The sequence below is a fragment of the Lepeophtheirus salmonis genome, chromosome 12, assembly GCF_016086655.4.
Source record: "Lepeophtheirus salmonis chromosome 12, UVic_Lsal_1.4, whole genome shotgun sequence".
Classification (NCBI taxonomy): domain Eukaryota; kingdom Metazoa; phylum Arthropoda; class Copepoda; order Siphonostomatoida; family Caligidae; genus Lepeophtheirus; species Lepeophtheirus salmonis.
In genome coordinates, this window is record NC_052142.2 from 10,929,335 (window position 1) to 10,953,906 (window position 24,572).

Sequence of the window (24,572 nt, forward strand, 5' to 3'; positions counted from 1 at the left end):
TCTTATTGTTTGATAACAGATGGGGCATTTCATATCAAATCGCACAAAAGTATTCAATTAAATATTTCAGAGTTTATGAAAATTTGGTATGCATGTAGATTTTACATCCAAATACCCAATCCAGTTTTTTTGAAAACAAATCATTTGATTCCGAGAAAAAAATTTATATCATACCATTTTAGAAAAACCTGTAGTACATACCAAAATTTCGAATAATTATATCTTTTGAACCTGAAGTTCAATTTTAGCAAACAAAGTATTTATCAAAAAAATTAAATATTATACCCTTTTAGTTGTAACTTATTATTACGTCATTAAGGAGCCATAATCAAATATATGTTTATGTAATATATATATTTTTTTAAAGATATTTCGATAAATTAAATCAGTCTATTATATAAATACGAATAATTTGTTTTTTTCATATTATTCAAAAGATCAATTTAGAATTGACATGATGGTGGTATCGATGAATATTTATAAGAGGATGTACTCGTATCATCAGAATTTACGACAACAATTTATATTATTTTTTCTATCAAAAACATTACATTTGTATAGTTTATGGGAGAATGTTTTGCTATTACACATGGTAAAAGTACTTGCAATGGAATTGGCAGTATATAAAGAATATTGTTAGAAAAATAAATACCTTTGAGGATCTCAGTAATATAAAAGCAACATGCAAATATTTTATTTTTTTCCATTTCAGAAATTTGCATATCTTGAAAACTAACCATTAGATTGCAAAATAATATACTTGGAGTTTTCCATTAAAAATCTATATGTATAACAAATTTGAGCAGGTTGTTTGAAAACGTTTTGTAAATTTCATATAAAGTAACCCAGATTAAAGTCATGAAAAAATGTATGTAATATCGTAAAGAAAATCAAATTTCATATGAAAAGGTTACAAATATTCCAGAATTATTAAGGTCAAAATTTGTTGCTGAGCGTTTTTTAATGGAAATATTGTTCACCACAACAATTCCGTCTTCTCCTGAACTATACAAGGACGCACCAAACCATTGTAGGGATTTGTCATCAATAGTTGTTCCTGATATATTATTGTTACCTAAAATAACGAAAATATTTTAACTAGAAAATCAAATTACAAATTGTGATTGCTTTAGTTTTTGTTAAGCTACATATGGTGGACCAAGCAGCGCTACCACTCTTAGGGACTTTAATTAGTTGTAGGGAAAAAAACATGTGATTATGGTAAAATAATGCCTGATGCCAAGGTTTGTTTTCTTTACGGAAAATTGTTTTCTCGCTTTACAACTATAATTCCTTACTTTTCCTTTTGCTTTTATACCACCGTTTTAAAGTATTTTTGTCAATTTTTGTTTTTACATCATCAATAACAAAATACATTTAAGACGTAATACTGATTATGTGCGTAGGAAAAAGTAAGGATTTTTAGTATCAGCCAGTACCAAAAATGAAAATTTGAGCTGAAAGTAATATAATATAAGAGTTATGAGGGTTCGACAAATGAGCCTTTCTAAGATAAGTATATACAGGCTTATAACATAATTTAATGAATTTTGGTTTGTTGATTATTCTTTGTGGAAAAAAAAATACAATTTCTTATATCCATCTGACCACTAGGGCCTTACCTTCAATATGAAGACCTTGTGACTCATCTTTATTTTTGTGGTGAGTTAACTGAATTAAGTATGACAGCATATTTTTTCCCTTTTAATATTATTAATTTCTACATAAGCATCATAATAATAATGACGAGAAAGAAGATATGCGTACAAAAAGTTCGATAGTTTGAACCAATTAGTAATGGTTCTTAGATATTCAAAATTTCAAAGATAACACTTTTTATGAACAATCAATTAAATAACTATTTTCAATTATTCTCAGACAAAGATAATCATTTCATTCAATAATCTAATTACAAGACAATATGCAATTAAATTGTGTTTAGAACATGATCCTTCTATTACAAAAAGGATATATATAATTAAGGAAATTCTAAAATGATCCAATGGCTCAGTAGAAACATTTTTTGTAGAAACATTTTTTGCAGATACAATAGGTTTTATCTGAAAGGGATAGATCGATAGGACAAATGAAAAAATCCATGCACAACCAGGTTGATGCAGGAGCATCAATGGTCCTTAAAAATAAAAATAATACAAATTACACCAAATATAAACTACAATTTTCTATACTAATTAATTGAAAAGTGCTAAATAGCAATTTTTAAAGTGTCTAATAGAACTTGAAGGGAAGTAGTTCATCATATCACAAGCGTAGTTCAATGAAAAGATATGTATTTTTGAAGTTTTTTGTTTCATTCAACAACTGGTTGCAGTATATATAGTTTTATCTTCGTTCAAGATTAGAGTAATAGAAGTTATGACATGCCAGTCTTCTAAAATTAAGAAACTAATAATCAACATAATTGTCCAGACATTTCAATGAATTTTTTGGAGCAGAGCAACTTTGTTGTAATGAAATTTAATTAAATTAGTTGTTAGTAGCTATGAGATGACGGAAACAAACACAAATGATACTCCATATCTTGCTAGGACATGGGCAAGATTTACTTTAACTTCCATTTTCAATTCTACTCTGAGTCCACAAAGGACTTAGACTTATACTTTACATAAAATCGAAACTGTTTTCCTTTGACCTACTAATGAGTGATTACCTCATACTTAGATGTTTACTCTTCGTCCAGAGAAAGATCGAAGGAATCGAATGGAGATACTTATAACTTGATTATTCATCTCAAGAGATGATCTAGTTCGGAATTCTGTTTTCCCAAGGAACGAACGGATGAACATTCACCCAAGAAAAACTATCAAACATCATAATAGACTAAGCTTGACTCCGTTCTCGGTATGATATTCAAGGATTGAAACGATGAAGAGATGTATTAACGGAGAGTAGAGATTTTAAATAAGATTAATTATTATTTTATTTGCAGTCACAGGAAGCGCGGTATAATATGATATTAATTACTATTACTTATCACGGAATGTGACGTCATTATAAGAGAGTGAAATTGTAAACAATATTAAGGTAATGTTGTCTTTTTACTAATACACTCAATAAAAAAGAGGATCATTCAAAAATACAGAATCGAACTAAACTCCTTCGAGATGCAACTTTTTTTTATTAATATGTTTACTCTTAAATAAAACATAACATACTTTTCTCCAATAGAAATTATTATTATCCTTATCATAATGAAGGATGAAGAAGTGATAAGCCTTTACAAAATTGAGGTGAGCAATCGATTTTTACTAAAGAAGTTATAACTTCTTTAATCAAAAAGAACTATACAGATTCGAAAGCTTCGAGGTATGATGGTGTTAATGGCAAAATTTTCAATTGGTGTATAGATGGTGTTGTTCCTCACCTGGTTAAGATAGGAAAGTCTTTGGAAATATATGGGCATCTACCGAAATCGTTGACGAAAGAATCCCAAGAAAAGTTCGCCTACGGATGTAAATCACTGGAAAACAATTACTGATCTTAATAAAGGCTATAGAATCATTTCTGGTATTCTTGCAGACAAAATGGAGCCAATTTTAAATTTTTGGGTTGATATGGATCAGAAAAGGATTCCTGATGATTTCCGACATATCAAGAAACATTCAAACTGGAATTTGAGAATGTACAAAATAGGGGGAGCTTTGGTGTAATAATGGGAATTGACTTCTACAAGGCCATTTTGAGATCTATAAATAAAATCCTTCCTAGAAGATTTTTCAACCCAATTAGAAATCTTCTATTCAATGGGACGTCGACTATTGAATCATATTATTTGGAAAGTAATTTAATAGTTCTAAAAAAAAGGGTTATTTCAGCTCCGCTACGTTTTGTTGCAGGGATCAAAGATCTCGAAGATACCATAATAATAAAGTTTGGGGGTTTTGAAGTTGATTTTGCAACTTTAAAGACATATTATTGATATGCACTGTGCTGATGACATCCCTTTGATATTTGAGGCAAAGTCAGAAAAACAATTAATAAGGAAGAGTTCTTTTTTAATGAACTACTTCACGAAATATGAAAAAAGGTATGGTTTGAAGATTAACAACCAGAAGACAGTTATTCTCCGCTGGATAAATGGGATCCCTTTGAAGGAATTGGAATAGCTTATTGCTCTACCAAAAAGAGTGTCGATAATTTAAGAATTAAGGAGGAAAGTAAAAAAAGGCAGAAAGGGGCACCAGTCTTTTTATCACATTCTACTATTGACATTGTGCGTCCAAAAAGTAATAAATAGTTTTTGTTAAAAAAACTCATAGACCCAAAAAAGTTATGAAACTATATAATCTGGGGTTATGATCTTGACCACAACTCTTTGTTCAATAGTGGAAAATTTTTATATCTACTGAAAAGAGTTGCAATCCTCCATCTCACCCAAATTCCGTGGCACTTAAGAAGAAATTTTCCTTCCAACTATGAAGAACTTGTGGATAAAATCTGTCATTGATATTTAAATTGTTTGGATATACCTAAAACATGGAAGAAGAAGTTCACGAGTTCCATATCTAAAATCAGGGATAGAAAGAGGAATTTCAAATATCCTCTGGTTGTTTATTTTTTTAATACTCCTTGTAAGGACTGTGGCAAAATGTTCAATACAGGTATACATGCCCTTACGACTTGCCATATAACATAATATTAGAAGTTCCATTTTTTTTTAAAAGGGTCAAATTGGATAAAAAAAATTGTTTAGAAGGTATTTTCTTACTACAGAAAGGATAAAATTATGACACACTCTGTCACCTACCTTGCTGAAATAAATTGCAATAGATGCTCCGAATTTCTAAATAAAACTCCTCTTGAATATGTATATTCCAAAATGATTATTGCTCAGACAATATAAATATAAACTTGAAAATGCAATTAGTTAAACAAATATATGAAACTTGCAATTAAACGTAAGTGTAATTAAAACTATTAATTAATTGGAGGAACGATAATATAATACAATATACTATGATCAATGATCAATGAACATGGATAACTTTCCTTTTCTCTATTTAATATACCATGCGTTTTCCTTCTTATCTTCAGGTAACAACGAGGATACCTAAGAGTATCATATTTCTTCAACAGAAATACCTCATTTAAGAGTATCATTTATATATTTATTTGGATGGTTTCGACTATTTGCTAAAAAAAAACTCAATATTGTCGACTCATGATGAAATCTAATGAAATAATATGATAAAATGAAATGATATAATGTGGTGTGGAATTAAAGTAGAAGGGGATTATTTTTTAAAAGTCTCTTAAAACTGCAAAGTGAAGACGTTCTTCTCACCTCTATGGGGAGGCTGTTCTATATCCATATAGTTCGATTAAAAAAGCTATGTTGGAGGTAATTCGTATTTGTTGATGGATGAACTAAGTAAACATCGGAGGACGAACTAGTGTTGTACACCTTACCACATACTTTGGGCTTATATTACAATTAGTCAGTCCCTTAATAACTTTTAGCATGATAATAATATCCTGAAGTTTCCTCCTCTTTTCAAACGACAACAGCCCGACTAAATATAAACCAACTTCATAGGATATATCGCCGCATACCATCTTAATACAGCGTTTCTGTACATTTTCAAGAGCTCTGACTTCTTTTCTACACATTGGATTCCACAACTGAGAAGCGTAGCTAAAATAGGCATAACATATGCTTAATAAAGCTTCTTCATCAACTTTATATTTCTGGTTTTAAAACTCCTTTTAATAAACCCAAGCGCTCTGTTTGCTTTTCTAACAATATTGTAAATATGAGTGCTGAATTTCATATTACAAGATGTCAGCACTCCAAGATCCTTAAAGACACCCACATTCTTCATTTCTCCAAGATCAATAGCACCTCCCTGAAAAATCATAAAGGAGCTCTTCTTAAGATTTACAGGAACTCTCCAACAGTTGTTCCACCTCAGAAATTCTCTGAGGTCATGGCTGGACTTCTCTTCTGAGTAGCAAACAAGTTTTGTGTCGTCACCATACATATATATTTTGGAACTGAGGTTGTCACACAGGTCATTAATATAGACAGAGAAGAGGGTTGGTCCAAGGACACTACCCTAAGGTACAGAAGATGGGACACCTATTGAAGCTGATCGAATGCCGTTTATCGGAACTCGCTGTTCTCGATTTCTGATCACTTCAGCAGTTCACCCCCAATCCCAATGCAATATAGTTTGTGTTCGAGCCCACTATGCAGCACCTTGTCGAACGCCTAAGTGAAGTCAAAGTATAAAGACATATGTATCCAGTGAGGAGTCCTTACTTCGAGCGATATCATCCCAGAATAAGAACAGGTTTGTAACATAAGATCTTCACATTCCATTTCTTCATCCCTCACCCCTCCTTGATATTTAACTTATATAACATATCATAAATTCAATCATTGTATCCCTTAAACGCTGCATCATAAAATTTTCGTTTTTCTTTCGTTCTGATCGATCGTCTTAATTCACTATCTGATGATATATAAGTCGTTTGCTTCTCTTCATCAGTCATATGAAGAATAAAAGTTTGTTTACCATTCATTGTCTTCATCAAAGGGTTCGTAAATTTTCATAAAAAACGCCTAATTCTTAATGTCACTCTACTTGATCCGTGAACTTTCCCAATATGATCATTCTTGCCAATTTCTATAATTTTACCTGTCCTTTCCTATTCATTTGGATTAACAGTATATTGATTTTTTTAATCAGCAGTAGGTCTCCAATCTCTAAGGGTTTCTGGAATCTTGATCTAGTAATTTTAAAAATTGTAGACCTATAACTTATCTCAATCAGTGATATAAAATCCTTCCTTGCGTTATAGCAGCAAAAGTTTGACCCTATTCTGAGTAAAAAAACATGGTATGGATCGGAAGGGGTTCTTTCATGAAAGGAAAATAACTGATATGTCAAAAAAAATTACAAACAGCAATGGAGACTTTGTGAAATAGGGATAGTTTTGGTACTATTCACAATTCGTGTTCTTTTAAATACTAAACCTTCCTCATCAGCTATGTCTTCGAGCATGTTCTTAAATAATCTTACATAACGATTTACTACTCCATTTTTTCCTTTCTTTCCTTCTGGCTTTTTCTTCTTTTCCAGGATAATCTACTGCTGCTCGGGACAAAGTATATGTAATAATATAGTCTATTCCTATCTCCTATCTATATTTTGTACTGGTAATGCTGAAGGAACATTCTAATCTTCTGTAATTGGGTTATAAATTTGGTTTAAAGAATAGTTATTGAAGATAGTGCAGAGATAATTATGACCGGTTATTACTTCAAAGTGTAGTAGTCCACTTCATGGCAATGTTTTAACTCGATCATCGCATATCTGTTTCAGTGATGAATCTCGAACCATATTCAACAAATCTCAATCTTTCTTGATGTTTTTGTGATCGAATCCAAGAACTTTCAATCTGTGTGCATCCGTTTTGTAGCAAGTTTCCTTCTTCAGATCAAATTTAGCGAAAACAGGAGTATTCCCCTATATGTCCTTTACTTCCTCCATTGTATGGGACAATATATACACTAAAGCAAATTCATTTTTTCATTTCATCAGATGTCTTAATGGTTCTGCTGCTTTGGTAAATTTTGATGAAAAGCCTACAAGTTGATTTATTTAATCAATAAATGATCTAAACTCAATTCCATTTGTCGGGAATTCATGGATTGCCATTAAATTCTTTCCGTCCTATGCTATCCCATTTTAACAAATTCGATAGCCAACAAAATAGATTTTTTCACGTGCTAATTTAAATTTATCTTGATTATGGATTAATTAAAACGGCCTCTTTAAGTGTCTTCATAGGGTGAACTAATCTCTTTACTTTAGTATTTAATAAAGTAAGATCTATTGTTACCCGTATTTTTCCATATCTTTTGGGTAGAACAACAATTGGATAATACAATTCCGTCACCTCATATTCTATCTTCTTTATTACGTCTTTCTTCACTATGTCTTCTAAACTAGTTTTTTCAAAATTGACACATGTCGCAAAATGGGATTTGTCTCGCCCCATGAAGGGCAAATGGCTTGGCAAAAAAGATCTATTTGGATCAGAGGGAATTTTATCGTCTTTAGTTCTTCATCAGAAGTAATTATATCTGAAAATTCAGCTATCAAGTCTTGTAAAAGATCTTATATGACTCATTCTGATATGTTGGAATCTAATTTTTTTTTTTAATTTAATATTACCTTCACTGACAATTTACTAATCCATTCTTCCTTTAATTGTCAAAGAAAACCTGGGTGTATAATTTGCTATGCAATACACGTATGCTTTTATAAAAGCATATCCTCTTAGCCAATATTATTTACAAAATAGACGATCTCTTTATGCTGATGATTACCGAGTTTAAATATTAGCTTACCACTATTGATAACTTCCATTCTTGAGCCATTCACTCCGACTATCGTGGGGTTAGCAAATGGATGCCATAGTCTTTTTGATGGCAAATCTAAATCATAGTAAACTTTTAAGCCTACAATAGAAGCCATTGCACCACTATCACATATAACAATGTTATTCCCAATTTATTTTATACTTACATTCAGAATATCAATTAGAATTCTATTCAGTTCACATTCACAAACTAAATTCACGAGTAATACTGAACTTATGTTCTTGGACCGGTAAGCTGTTGCAAAATGACCTTTCATCCTACACTTTCGGCATTCCATTTCTTTAGCAGAAAATAGTCTTCCGTATTGATGCGCCTAGAATCCACAATATCTACATAATTCCCTGTTTCTCATCCATTGGGTTTCTTGACTGTTACTTTTACTTCTTTCAACTGCACTTTTATAATTATCGGCCTTTGAAATTCTATTAATAAATATTAATACTAAATCATTTAAACTTTATTTATTACTCTTTGCAGTTTCAACTGTTCTGCACAAGGTAATGGCCACTTTCGAATTAAGTTATTCGGCGTTTTCTAAAAGTATTAGGTGAACATTACCGTCCCTGACTCCACATGTGACAAGAGTGCCCAAAAAATCTTCTGATTGCATTTAATAAATTTCGGCCTCCTCCCCCAACATCTTTAATTTACAATAAAATTCAACAAAATCATCCAAATTCGATTGTTTTCGTCCAACAAATTTATATCTTGCTGCCACAATTTGCTTTTAATCTTTTAGATATTTATTCACATTTTGAATTATTTCAAAAATGTTTTGGTAGTACTAGCTGTAATTTCAACTAAGTAGCGTACCTTGATAGGGAATCCAGGGGAGCAAAATGTTCATAACATTACAATCTGTTCTTCTGTGGTAGTTTCCTCTAAATGTATCAACTTCATATAATTATCCCCAGGTGTCCATCCATTTCAGGAAGTCTGTGTCTTTGATATTTTCTTCAATTTGGTCGGGTAATTTTGTCTGAATATTTGGATGTGTTACTATAGTCACTGAAGGTCCATTGAATTGTTCTAACGTCTTTCAAAATACGTATCTACTCGAGATTCAATTTTGATGAGCTTTCCTCCTATGCTTGTTATATCATTTTCTTCTTTTATATTCTCTTGCGAGGATTCTTCCAGAAGACTTAAAACTTTTTTGGTTTTTTCATTATAGTTACAGCTGCATGTTTAAAGCTGTTTAAGCACGATTGATTATATGAGGGTACAAAGAGAGAATGGGAGAGGTCGGGATCAAGGGAGCTAATACCTTGCAAACAGAGATTGTTTGTAACATTCAGAGTACTTGAAGAGGTGTCCAGTGATGGTAGACCGGAATTTGCAGCAGAGGAGACAAAAGACATCTTCAAAAAATGGGAATACACCACAGATTATCATAAGCTTATCCAACTTGACTAAGGACGCCCTTTGGTGGCTCAGAAAGATGTCCTGAGAACAAGAAATGTGAGGTAACAAGAGCGCCTACAAACTAGTACTAGAAATATTACCCCCTCCAAAGGCATGGAGATAGTGTCTATAATCAAGAAGGACCAAATGCAAAAATTGCGATAAAAGTGGATTGGTTATCCAATTGCGCCATACAAAGTTCCTAGGAATTTTTTTTAGAACCATCGTCCTTGTCCCTAAGGTAGACTAACAACCCCAAACAAGATTCGTAGCCAAAATGATCACCAAACTCAAGAACATCAACCTCAAAACGAATCGTTCGATGAATCTTTGGACCATGGACTCCAACAAAAATACATCAAAACTGGATATAAATGTACCAGAGGTCAACCCACGTCAAGCAATAACTAATTCGAGATCACCAAGCAGTTCAAAGACTTCAACCTCACTGAGACAGTCATCTATGACAAGGGGAAAAAAATTTATGATCCCTCGTGAAATCAAAACGTAAGTCTATCCATGATCCCTCTATTACATTATTAGTCTCGTAATACCGTGGGAAAGATGCACAGGTTCATACCGGAATATCACTAATTTTCATTAGACAAGAAGGGCAGTTGCATGATTAAAATATAAGAAAAAGGTTCTAGATTGGATCCTTTTATTTAATTTATATCATAATATTTTATGTAAATAATAATTAGTCATTGTCCATATTATTATATCTCAGTTGTTCCGCAACTTCGAAGAATAAACATGTACATTCTGAATGGAGGACTTTTGTTAAATTTTGTTCGAGGAAAATTAACTTTCTCACATGCAACAGTCTTTTGGAAGCACAACTGAAAAAGATTCAATATCTTCCGAGAGTCTGTAATAATATTGTCTTCATTGATAATTTCCTTGATGACAGATCTAGAAAAACGTTGTTTAGAAAGAAGGTTTTTACAGGCGTAACCTTTTACTTTAAATTCCAATTGAGGAATTTCGGAAAATCGAAAAAGTTTATAATATCTGAAGTAACAGTTCGTACAAACAAGAAAAAAAATCCCAATATTTCCTGAATATCTAGTAAAAACGACATTTCTTTCTTTACGAACACACTCTAAGGTAGTAAATTTATCTGTATGAAACAGAAGTTGAGCAATTAATTTAAAGGATACCTTTATTGATAAAACGTGTTTGAAATTTGTTGTTAATATTTTTGTCATCCAGGCAGCTTTGGATTCTGGGTGGCATAATCCCGTTCATATGTTTTGCGCGTAGAGCATTTCCGAGACCTTGGAGATAATAATCTCTATTTTGAGACAATCATCATATGAAGGTGCTTTGACGACGAGCCTATCCAGCTGGATTAGTTTCACTTCGAATTGTGGCTAAAATATATGTCCTCCACCACTCTTAATATGGATAAAACCATTTGGCAAATGTAAAAAACATGAAATGATGTCTCGGTCTCATTCTTACAGAGTGAAAACTTTCTATCCTCTGGACTCGCTCTCAATTTATTGGTAGAAAGTGAGGACACAGGTAACTAGTATTCAGCCACTTCATGTGAGAATAGCATACAGGATTTTTCAAAATTACTATTGGGTCTAATTTTTTCATTTCTCTTTTTAGGTCCAGTCTATTCCCTCTTCTCTTAATTAAAGCGGAGGGGTGTTTCAAACCATGGCGGTTGGAGAAAGCTTCTCTTATTATTTTACTAGACAGTTTCTAGTGCAATATATAGTGGAATTGGAGGCTCTAACGCATCATATCTGCTTTTTAGATCCGGAAAAGGGTTTTAGTCCTCAATGAGAATATGAAATTGTTCAAAACGATGCCATTTGAATGGAGCTGACCGACGTACGTTATACCTTGGTGTTTGATACTCATCACAACTTCTCTGACGAGTATTAAAGTTGATGGGCTCATCGAGCCTCAAAAGTGGCAGCACTTATTCCATAATTGATATCCATGATGAGCAGATCTCTCTACAGTTCTGTCTACATATATTCACGACTCTGAAAGCTTCCAGTACACTTGCAATGATCATCTTATTAGAATTGTATTCCGTACTAAGGTGAAATACATATCGAATTTTCTTAGTCAGAAACTGTCGTATATTAGAAATCTTTTGAGCCATGATAGATTCAGTGTCTTCCACATGGCTTCTACGTTTGTCGAGCCAAGTCCCCAACTTTTGAATGCAGGTTTGATGCAGTTTCTTGGAACATATGCACGAGACTGTCCCCACACAAAGGTATTCCCTTATTTTATAAAAAATTTCTTACTACACCTGAGAGTGAATATTTCATAAAGTGAAAAACTATTTGAAAGGATATTTATGTCCCAAGCCTTGATTTTTTTCAAAGAGTGTGAGGGGCACTTTTGTAAAATTTGAATCTTTTTTACTTTTTACTTTTATATAGACTTCGTTTCTAATTGCAACGATCTTCCCCTTCGTAGATACTATAATTCCAAGAATTGACGTTTACGGGGTGAATTCAACATTTTGTAAGTGTATCTTCAGGTGGTCCTCACATTTGGTAAGTATTTGTGTCTTTTGGATATTTATAAATAGACTATATATTTTTACGAATCCATGTATTGTTTCAATAGAAGCATCAATTGATTGTAGCAGTTCCTCTCAAGTTCCTTTACAGAAAAGCGTCAGGACGTCAGCGTATACAGACATTTTATCGACGTGTTACTAAGTTCTATTCCTTTAATTCTACGATAAGAATGGATATTCTCATAAATGTCGTTTATAGCTATTATAAATAGAGTTGGAGAAATAAGATCTCCTTTTCGTCCTCCTTCATAAAAATAAAACGTTTTATAGGGAACTGATATGTCTGCCATGATGAGTTCCTCAGTGTGGAATATATTCTTTTAATAAATCCATCTGGAAATCCATATTTGTTTAGTTGCCCAATTATGAGCTTATGGGAGACAGTATCAAATGCTTTCTCAGTCAAACATAAGTGTAGCAAAGTTTTCATTATCCGAACAGTCAATTGCATCTTGGATTGAGGAGGAATATTTTCAAGGAGCCTTGATTTAATTAAAGTATTTTGGGCTGGAGAGATGAATTGCGGGAGGAATTTGACTATTCTATTATTTAAAACACAAGCAAGGATATGTAAGAGGTATTTAGAAGAGATATTGAAATTTAATTTTTTTATATCTATTCCAGAACGATTTTTCTTCTTTATCAATGCCAGAGATACGGTGCTTATGAAATCTGGAAGAAATCCCCTTTGAAGTATATCTTTATAGACCGCGTGAAGAGTATTCAAATATTTATCAAATTCAAGGGGTAGACTTGAGGGCCCTGGAGACTTAAACTTTTTTTTTGTAGTTCCTGATAAAGTTACTAATCTTAATTTGTGTGATTAAGTCGTCTATACAAATAAATTTATGACTAAACCGCATGATTTTCGCGTGATATTTAGGTATCCAGCATAGATGCATGTTACCTTTTGTAGGGGAATACTTATGTACGACTTTAGAAATCCGACAAGTTTAATGGAATCGCCATATCTCATGGACAGCATGCTCAGGAGTTATTACCTTGAACTTAATGCGTGTACGTTTGCGCCCCGGTGATTCCTAGGGAAAGAAATATACTTTGAATTGCATCCAAAATATTCCTATGTTAGATAGAGTAATTTATGTTTACTTATACTTAATCAGTGAAGTGCCATCTATCCAATTAAAGTTACATAAAAAAATTGAATCGTAATTTTGGCCATATATTGCATAGAGTCTCATGCAATTAGAGGTTGTTTTTATCCCAAGAAAGTCCAAGTCAACAATAACATAATTTTCCTTATGATCAAAAGCCACATGCTGAGGATCTAATGAATATATTATTAATACTACAACCTTCTGGATGGGTGAGACTGCGTCCTTCAATCTTTGGATAGAAGCATACATGTGATAATGAGCTCTTAATATCATCAATTATTGTATCTGTTAAAACGATGATGTCCGAAAGTGAAATAATTTTAAATAATCAATTTTTTTTTACTTTTTCAATTGTTGCAATTTAGTTAACGATATTAGTCAACAGACTAGCCATAATAAATGTTAATAACCATACCATTTTTTTATCCATTTTTAAGACTGTTTGGTTTTTTTTATCAATGACAAATGTGGAGCCTCTTCTTGACGGTGTTGGGTTTATTCTAAGACTATCTTTAGTTTGTCTGAGATTGTTCACCAAAACATCTGTCATGAGTGAGGTTAGTATGCATCTCTTCAACTACCTCGGGCCGCTTTCCTTGACAGAGAGGAGGACACCAGGCAACTTCGAGATGTACATTGCATCTTTGCTATTTTATTGGCCTTAGTGGTTTAAGAACTTAAAACAGGAATCTAGTAGGATGATACATTGGTTAGGTTTTACGATCACTTATATCTGTATTTCTCTCTATTATTATTGATTTTTGATTCCCCTAAAAGATTTTTTTGATTACTTAAGTCAGAAATCTGCAATTTCGTTTGTGTTGGTTTTGTTTTTATCAAAACGGTAACGAAAATGTCTTCCAGATCCGATAATCTTGGCCTTTCAATCATTCCTGTATTTTTAGAAAAATTGTGGTTATTGCTTCTATAATTTTTAACTTTTTAGAGGCTGCGCGTATGTTATCAGGGATCCATTTATTTTGCCGTCCACTTTAAGTTGATTAAATAAATAGTGCCTATATTTTCTTATCTTTACCTTTTCCCTGGTACATATCTTAGCTGCATGATTAAAACGAAAGTAATTTGAACATTGTTTTCTCGCTCTGTTGTGGTAAATTTTGATTATCTGACAAAGGAATGGAAGAGTAGTAGGTCATTTTGAAGGATTCCCTGCACATTGAAATGATCCGTACTAGTACCAAGGGGGTGAGTCGATCCTTTTAGTACTGGATGCTAATCTAAACTATTATTATTCGTCTACAAGCGAATAATGCCCGTCATTTTAATTTCTTCTGTAAATAAGTCAAGTGCATAATTGAGGTCGTCCTTAGATACTTTTCTCATATATCTGAGAGCCTGTATTTGAAACATTTTAGGCCCTTAAAACTCCATGGTCTTTTTTTTTAAATCGGCAATATCTATAAAACACCTTTTAATGTACTCTAAAAGCAGCTCTAACTGTCAAACTTTTCCACAATTTCAATGGATTTCGTTAAACTCCTTTGTTTGCTTTTACGGTCCCATTTCAGAAGTAATGTAGGAAAGATCGTATGCCGGTATCCCTGACTCTATAATGGTTATTGTTACCGCATCAAAATCTAGGAATTCATACTATGTAGGAAAAATTCATTTTATTTTCTTACTAAGAATTTCAAAAAATCACAAAACCTAGATACATTGGCAGTTGCATTTTCCTCTTTATTGAGTTCATCACTGTTAACATTTTGATAGGCGCCATGCACATTATTTAAGATCAGAACTTTAGTTGAAGTTTGTTGGTCTGCTTTGTCATCTTTGAACGGTATTAAAAATATATAGCTCATTTTTTTTAGTAAGCCAATTTTTTTAGTGAACCATTGCTTGGTACGTTTTATGAGAGTAGAATGTCGTTTGAGGGTTTCATTTTCTCCCAGTGAGTGGACATTAGACCCCATGAGTCGAGACAGGATTTCCCAAAATGCACCCTGATGCTCTTCAAGAAAAACTTTTTATGGTATTCTTTTTTGTTATTTGAAGTTTTTATATATTTTAAAAATTATCATAGGAATTCGAGCCAGGAATTACACAGGCAAGTAATTCATAGTTGATCAAAGCTCTATAAAAGATATTTACATATGAAGAGAAAAAATATATTAGTTTTCTAAACAATAATAAGAGGTCTAAGAGTACACTCTCGCAGAAAGAAAAACAAAAACCGGCCGAAACAAAGAGAAAATATCTTCAATTTTATAACTTTTCAAAGCCCAAGGGTCTATTCCTAGTTGGTTCTTGGGAGGAGCTGAAGATCCAGTCTAGACCCCTCAAGATGTAGTCTAAGGCGTCCAAACTGAGAAAAAACACACTAGAGCAAATTTTCACATTTTCATTCTCTAACAATATAATACATAGGTATTTGATCATTGTTAATTATCTTAGATTTTTTAAAATACAAAAATGAAACACTTTATTCTTCAATTGACTTTTATTTTATATTTAAGTAAATGCATATTTAATATTCGGTTAGAAAAAACCAATCGTACTCTTTTGCAGAAATATATTCTCTTTTTACGTTCTATAAATCTATTAAACTCATCAAAACCGGATATTTCATAAATCCCACGGACGCTCTGTAAAAGACGTAAGAAGAAGATATTTCCGAGAAAATGAGGACTATGGGTTAGTAATATAGCAGCAGTTTTTTAAAATATAAAATCTCTGTTTTTTAACCCTCAAATGTCATAAACAGAGAGCGGAGTTTTAATTAGGAAATGTAACTTACCCATTGTATCAAAAGGAATTTGATCACAATCAAAAGGCCATACAGTTTGACATTTGTACACAGAACCGGGTCGATTGATTCCAACTTCACCTTGAAAAAAAGATTCGTCCTCTGGTGCTCCAACAATAATCCTAAAAATGTATAATAAAAAATAAGCTTGTGATTTTTCCTTTAGTTCAATAATTTATAATTCTCTGAAGAAATATTTAAATAATTGTTCTGATATATTATATTTTTAGTTCTATTGTGATTACACTATGCAACAACAGATTGATTCTATGGAATTAATAATTTTATTATCTTTTCTTACACTTTGAAACATAGGAGAAATTTTGGCTTTTGTTTTTTACATATTGGTTTTTTATAAACGCATATTAGAGACTCTGACTGCTTCTTTAACATGAAGAAAATTAGAAAAGGAAGAACCAAATACATAAATATTATAGACAAAGGTATAATATATTACGATTATATAATGTATTGTTTCTTCTGAAAATTGAATGTTTCCTTTTAATATTGTAGAAAATTATTTATTTTGGTCAGGTCGTCGACCAATACATAGGTAAATTTCTATATCATTGGGATCCTATAATCGTATTAAAATAGTATACCCTATTCGTCAGTTTTGGTTTATTTAAAACGCCAAATCTACCCCTGAGGATCTTCAGTAACTTTTTTTCCTTTCGTCTGCTTTTCTCCCACTCTTGAAGGAGCTCGTCTAGTCTTACCATGTGTGTGAGGGTTCCTAAATATATAGTGGTTAAAGTGACAAATCTATCTATGAATTTTCCTTTAAATATTAAAAGAAGAAAGATGTAATTATCAATGGAAACCTGATTGTCCTTTGAAAGTGCAAAAAAAAATAATACCTGGATTGTCTCATGCAAAGGATCTTTCGAGTAAAGAGCAAAATGTAGATGAAACATTAAAAAAATTATGTTTATATTGGAAACGTTTGTAATCTTTTTAACATAACTAGACAAAAATCGGGGGGCTTATACTGTTAACTTAAAGCCCATTGAAGTGTATACTCATCATTTCAGGTTCAATGAAGATTAATTAGCAGGTCTCAGACCGGTTATGATTCTGGTTTGGCATGCTTTCACATAAAACTTCCTATGGACGTGTAACCCGAATATATATTTTTTAAAAGCTATATAATCCAGTAGAAGGATCAAATGGTCAAATTTAATCCATAGTTAGGAAAATATAGATACTGAAAACTTTCAGCTCGACAGCAAAATAAATTGTAAGGACTTGATGAAGAAATGCACCGAAGTGGTCGATTATTACCCCGAATTAATTTCTGAAGCAGAAAAAAAATTAAGAGTTATAAGTCTGATTGGAGGACGTCCAACTTAACTTTCGACGTGAATGGCGACATATCCAATATATCACAAATAATTACTGAATGGAGTGCCTGGCTAACTTGATGCTTAGTGGAGTACCCCAAAAATATCAGAGATGTTCTAATATTGGTCACACTTGAAGTAATCATCTTTGCGTGAAGATCAACAGGATTGTGCAATAGATTTAAAAACGAGATATCTCAAATAAAAAAGTAGTAGGAAACCTATTTCGAAATGTATAAGTGATTCCAAAGAGTGCTGTCCTTCGAATAATGACTAAAACTTTCCTTCCACTTTTCTTCGTAGTGATTGCATGTCCCTATACTAGACACCAAAAGGAGATAATAGGTTGATCATAGCTGGATTCAACCAGAGAACTTTTGTCCTATGATTGCCTTGGCCATATTCCCTATCCGAGAACACTTGGAGGCTTTTTTCCAAATGCTCTGTCCTGGTGATTCCTTGATTAAAATTAAGACTTAGGTACTCCATATGTGTGATATTTACATCATATTGCCATCTATTTTTAATTGTGGAAAGTATTTTGATCCAAGTTTATATTTTCGAAAAGACTATAGTGCTTGATGTTAACACATAATTCTTTTCCCCATTGTATAAAAGTATTGATAGCCCTTTGTATTTCAATGACAAGGTGTGGGGATTTCTTCCACTAGTTAAAGGAGTATGTCGTCTGCGTAGCCAACGACCTTGATTGCTCCTTTTTTAAATTTATTAAGTAAGCTATCCATAATCATCTTCCAAACGAATAGCGATAGAATGCTCCGTTGTGTGCTCCAACGCGATGGATTGACACAAATCTCTTCGGCTTAAAGCCTGGCTGTAGCCTTATGGGTACTTAATATATTTTTGCACCAGGATCTGATGCACTCTAGAATACTCAGTTTTTCCATTGCTGCATCAGCCAAATGAAATTGTATATAATCAAATACTCCTCTGCAATCAAAGCTAACAAGTGTACATTGCTCTTGATAGATCTCTATGTCATCAGTGACTCGTGAAAAGGGTGTCTTAGTTGATAAGCCGTGTGTTTAGATATACTGTGAGTGGAGTATTGGACTGACTTCTTCAACTCCCCGATGTAAAATCTGGTCAAGTCCTTTAAGCATAAAGTTGGAAACAGTTATTGGTCTGAAGGATATGGATTTATAATCTTTTTACCTGGTTTGGTAGAAAACTTACTTTCATTTCTCTCCAGCATCTTGGTGTATAACCAGTGATGAGGATTACTTTATAAAGTTATGAAATATAAACGACGATTCTTTCCCTAAGTTGTTACAGTATAACTATTTTCTGTTCATCAGGTCCCAAACTTTTTGTATGAACTGAAGGAGTTGAAGGATACACTGACATTGTTGCTATGCAAGAAGGCCATGTTAAAATCATTTACTTGCATGGATGTTCCAGAACACGTACATTGTGAGAAATAAGTTTCCATGAGTATTTTTGCTAATTCGGCAGGTGACTGCGTGTTGCCCTGATTAGTTTTAAGAAGACCAACAGTACTTCGTTTTTTGAAATTTATAAGTTTTGGACCTTCCGTCTTGCTGGATAAACTCCTCCAAGATTCTCTCTGCTCTTTTCAAAGCACTGAACAAACACTGTGGTAACTACTATGACGCTTCCGTTCGAGTTTATTGAGTTTATACCTTAGGGTGGTAAGATGTTTGGTCCACTAGGGAATTGATTTTATCCTAATAGTTTTTCTTTTTGGACATCCAATATATAATGCAATGTTGATTACCTTATTAAGTGTTTCAGTAAACTCATCAACAACATTTGGGTTTGAATTTATAACAGGTAATAATGCTGATTGTGTGTAGGTTCTGAAAATGCCAATTAGCTGACGACGTATGCAGTCTGTGTCAAGTATTTTAATAACTTTGTACCATTCCATGATGGAAATATGGTCGCTGTTCTTTCTTATTAATACAATTTCGTTTGCCACTTCAGTATTGTAAGCGTAAAGAAGCTTCTTTTAGGGCCTTATTTCTTTTTAGTATTTTATTTTGTCCTCTGCAGAAATTTGAAGAATATAAGTCCTCTTTGAAGGAGGAGTTTGTTGGGCCTTCTCTCCCTCGTCTCGTAATGCTAGGGACTAGCATTGAATCTTTCCTTTTTTAATCAGTATTTTTCTTGTTTTTGGCCTCTTTCCGAGTCTCTTTTTGGGATCTAACCCTCTTGGTTTTCCCATTTCCTACTAATTGTTCGGTCGATATTTGAATCATCTCCATATTTATAGATTAAATAATTTTAGTAATATATTATATCTATGATGACAGAGGTTGAGCGATATTGAAGTCTAAAAAGTTCCGTTCATTATATAATTATTTTATTTGTAGTCACAAGAAGACAAAGTAACAGCTGATTTTCTTAATTCTTAACCCCCTCGATAACTTTCCAACGAAGAAAAGGGGAGATCAAGGTAGTCCAAGTAAGCCTAAGTCCTCAAAAAAGTTAATAGGCTTTTATATCACAATTTAATCGAATGGAAAGGTAAACAAACACTTCTGTCTTCTAGATTTACATTTAATACCACAGATGTCAGACAAGAAGTGTAGCTTGTTAAACGTAGGTTTCGTGTATCTCCATTCATGCATATTAAACGAATAAAGAAAGGATGAAGCGGTATGATGCGAGTTTTATAGCCCTCAAATCCCGTGCTACATGGCGTTAGAAGCCATACCTATTTTAATTATCTGCAAGAAAGCCATCAAAGGCCAAATTATGGGTTATCCGGCTGATTAAAGGTTGTAAACTTTCAGAAGATGTACTGAAGAAATCAATAAAAATATTGAGGAACCCTTTAATGGACTCAAAAGAAAAGTGGTTCCACTACAGGATGGCTACTTCCACCCTTTTTACAAATAAATCGAGTTTCAAAGATACAGAGAGAGACTGCACACTCTATAAGTCCAGCTTGGAGACTTTAAGACATCTGTTTTAGGATTGCCGAGAATGGTTAATATTGTGCACATGACCACTGAGATTTTGAGAAAATACTACAATTCAGAAATAAAGATTGGCGATTGGCTTGTAATGTCATCACCTAGACATAGATTTACTTCAAAATAGAATACTTTATAACAAAGGTGCTATTTATTATCTAGGCTGCAAGAGTAAGAATTTTTTTCATACTAACTAGTCCTCTTAAGATCCTACAAAGTGCTAGAGATGTTCGATATGAATGGAAATGGAATTGTCCCATAGTTTTGTTTTTAACTTAATTGTTGAGCAGATTTACGTTCAGATGTTATTATCCTTTTTCATTTACCCATACTTTTTTGTTTGTTTGAACAATGAATAACAGATGATTGTTCTATTAATTAATTAACATTATTTTTAATGAGGTTGCTATGTGTTTTTTGGAATGTATAGATATATAAAATCAATGTAGAGAGAATAAAGTAATTATGTAATTGAAAAGAAGAAAAGGAAAGGAAAAAAATACAAGTCAATTATATTTTTTTTAAATACGTTATCACTTAACAGTTCCCAATTACTATGTATATGTCATAACTAAGGGTGATAATTTTGGTTAGAATAGAAAAGCGTACGAGGAGAAAAGAAGAATTACTTATGGCATCATTGATTAAATAATATAAATCTTCTTCTATCAATCATGAACGTTATCATTCCCGCCTTTATTATTCAACATTAATATAATATGAGATGGTGATAGTCGATAGAGAACTGAATAAAATCCCCAAAATGACGTCGCTTCTGTCTGGATTTATCAAAATGGAGGGCCAGGAGTTTGGAAAATACTTACCGGATGAGAAACAGATGGTTTGTCGATATAAATGTGCCTTTAGTCCCCTGTCTAGAATTACACGCCACTCATTATCCTCATCTCATAACAAGAGTATGGATATTCATCTATAAAATCAATTTGACGATGAATACATCAAGTCAGACTTTAACTTTGATCTCACAACGATGATTATTGCATGTAATATAACCTTATCCATGGCTAATCATCTACGTTCAAAAAAATTATGGAAAAATACAAGGGTAAACCTATCCCTTCCCGAGGACCCATCATTAAATTAATGGAGGATGTTGGTACTAATGTCATATATAGAAATACATATAAAAATGTTTTGAGTCATCCACACCAAATGACGATCAAGTAATCAATAAAAAGTATTTACGAATATCGAAATGGAACTCTGAATTTTGTACTATCTCACAGTAAGTATTCAATTTTTTTTTAAATCTAACCATAAAATATAATTCTATTTTAGCTAAACATATCAAGAATTATGATACACAACTCAGTAAAGGGCAAAAACAACTGCTTAAATGGTCACAACAACGGGGGTAGTAGCTTTGGATGGTTTGCAACTAGTTTGTCTGAGACTACTTACTAAGCTTTAAGACTTGGGTATGATAATTAGGTTTTCCAATATTACATAGTCAATAAATATTACTTTTTTATCACTAAAGGCTTAGATATGGTTGATGGGCTCCAAGAAATGGAAATTTTGATGCTCTTAATAAGGAGTAATATCGCCGGACTTTACTACATAATTAGCTTCTGCTCTAAATCTTTACGATGAATTTATTTATAACATTTTTTTATTAGTATATTTATTGTCTAATTTTATGATTTTGACATTTACTTTATTATTAATAATTAGTTAGATCTCATCGGTAGAGATATATCTATCCTGTGCACAATTGTATATAGCAACTTCCACATGAAGAAGAGGGGTGATTATCTTTTTGATTAAACTCCACGTCTCGCTTGTGTATTGCAACCTAAAGTTATGACATATTTAACTGAATTCCGATGTTAGAACAAGAAAAAATTATCTGGATCAATCTATTATTTCAATATTCTGTATTTATAATTTATTATTATTAATAGTTATATGATTTTAATTGTTTAATTTTGTATATTTAACTTAAATGTTTAATGGTTTATTTTTTAGTATGTAGATTATATTTAATTAAAGCCTTCTTTTTTAAACTTTGAGCTTCAAATATATTTCAAATACTCTACTTTGTCGTTTCATTAGCTATTATTCTGAAAATAAGGTTCATAATTAATTACAATTTCATGGAGTGTGACGTTTTCAAATCTACTATAACAGATAAAAAACGTGGAAGTCAATTATACGTAGTATATCGTCATTAAACATTTTGCTAATAAATACATTCGTTATACACTCAAAAATCATAATAAAGCAGGCAGATGATAATCACATCAGTATTTTAAACAATGATACCATATGTCTTTCCCCCCTTCTCCTTGCACTCGTTTTTCTCTACAATATGATCAACTATAGTCATAACAGAGTAGAATTTATTCTACAGACCATAATATTGAGAGAAGGGAGGAACAGTAAGGATCTATAATTATTTTCCATTTATTAAAGAGACTCACAAGTAATAAAGAAATTATGGCTGATAGCGATGAGTGATTTCTGTGTTCTATACATCAAGTACACTGAAGGAGTATCTAATCAATTGAATAGGCTTGGTTTTTTTTAGTAGTAGACGAAGGAAAGTTGACTTAATGATGAATGGACCCAATAATTCAAATAAAAAAGATGTGAATGGAGGATGAGAACTCCCTCTGTTCCTCACTTTTACTTTGAGTCAATTATTCTGGCTTTTCATGGAACTCTTTCATTGTAATAGAAGTATGGAAGAACATCTGGACTAAATTACGTGGAGAGGCAATGATTAAACAGGTCAGAAGTTACTATCACAGACCTTGAAGAAAAGTGTAATCTCCACAATGAACTATCCTTCCATTATATAAGATGAGACACACCGAGTGAGGTACACAGAAGGGAAATCCCTTCAACAGAAAATAACGTTGAAGAGAAGATGAGAAGGCATGTTGCTAGGATATACATAGAAAAATATAAACTCAGAGTAACAGGAAAAATAGATGGATAGGATCGATTTATTTGAATGCATCGTGCAAAATGTCCATCTAAATGACCATGTATTAAATGTCTTTCCACGCAGTTCCAACTCTTCTCTTCTTCTGGGGAGTAGAATAAAAGCAAAAAGAATGCATTAATCAGTCATTTACACAGAGGATTTTTATCAAAACAGCTGACTCAGTTTAGTATCCACTCTTCACTCATTCCTTATAGTAGTCCTTCCTTTAGCTGATCCCACTTTCCCTTATTTCATACACCTTTGCTACTCCCCATTCAGAATTGCTAATACATATATTATTATATGCAATTTAATTCCCTAGGAGTAGCAGATAATTTATATTCAAGTCTGACTAGAGTCACAAGTCATTCTTTACCAAAGTCAAGTAAAGAGTCATTTCAGTTCGAGTCAGACTCGACGCACAAGTTGTTATATTAATGACTCGAGTCTGACTCAAGTCCACATCTCCGGCTATTTCTTATTTTCCACAAGATGTATATCCTCTTCCAAGAAAGTTAATTCACATCAAAGTGTAAACTGAAAATATGGACTATCCAAGTTACTTTTATATCTTGTTCTCCCTGACGTAAATATTATAAGTTGTACAAGTTGCAGCCAGAAGAAAATTTATTTTTCCAAATTGTGGTAATTCATTTAGGGGGTTTAACGGATATTCATTGCACCACAACTCCACATGACTCATTTAAGATATTAACCAGACTCAATTTACTAAAACCTGTGCAGTCTCCTTTTTTTAGAATGAGAGCAATTTTTTCTTAACAAAAAGTTTATACTTACATATTTTCCAAAGATTAACTTACAATTAAAAGAAACGGTTAAGTTTCGTCGTAAGGGCAAGATACATTTATTCCAGATAATTCAATATCTATATTATTCAAGCCTGGAGATAGAGTAGAAAAATAACGCTGTTCATGCTGTCTGTTCATTATTGAGCGTCTGAACAGAAAAAATCTATAAATAGCGTTTACTTAATGGCACATTGTTTTATAACTTTTTTATTAATTCTCAAGGGAATATATATTTTACCTGAGGA

General features: G+C 32.5%; 1 protein-coding gene and 1 long non-coding RNA gene across 5 annotated transcripts in view; one reads left to right on the plus strand and one right to left on the minus strand.

Annotated features, from left to right (window-relative positions):
* Positions 1-24,572, minus strand: part of LOC121126945 (integrin alpha-PS2) — a 78,940-nt gene that overhangs the window by 32,918 nt on the left and 21,450 nt on the right. Inside the window, exons 2-3 of one of the 4 annotated variants that reach the window (XM_071892022.1) lie at positions 16,251-16,381; positions 981-1,075 (exon numbers count right to left, since the gene is read on the minus strand). In XM_071892022.1, coding sequence (XP_071748123.1) covers positions 981-1,075; positions 16,251-16,381 — 226 coding nt within the window. Of the gene's footprint in view, positions 1-652; positions 1,076-10,980; positions 11,415-16,250; positions 16,382-24,572 lie in introns of those variants that run through there. The other 3 variants (XM_071892024.1, XM_071892023.1, XM_071892026.1) reach the window with 3 other exon arrangements.
* On the plus strand, positions 11,529-13,904 carry LOC121126950 (uncharacterized). The gene is made up of 2 exons (XR_005867361.2): positions 11,529-12,012; positions 12,269-13,904. It is a non-coding gene; the product is annotated as an uncharacterized lncRNA (long non-coding RNA).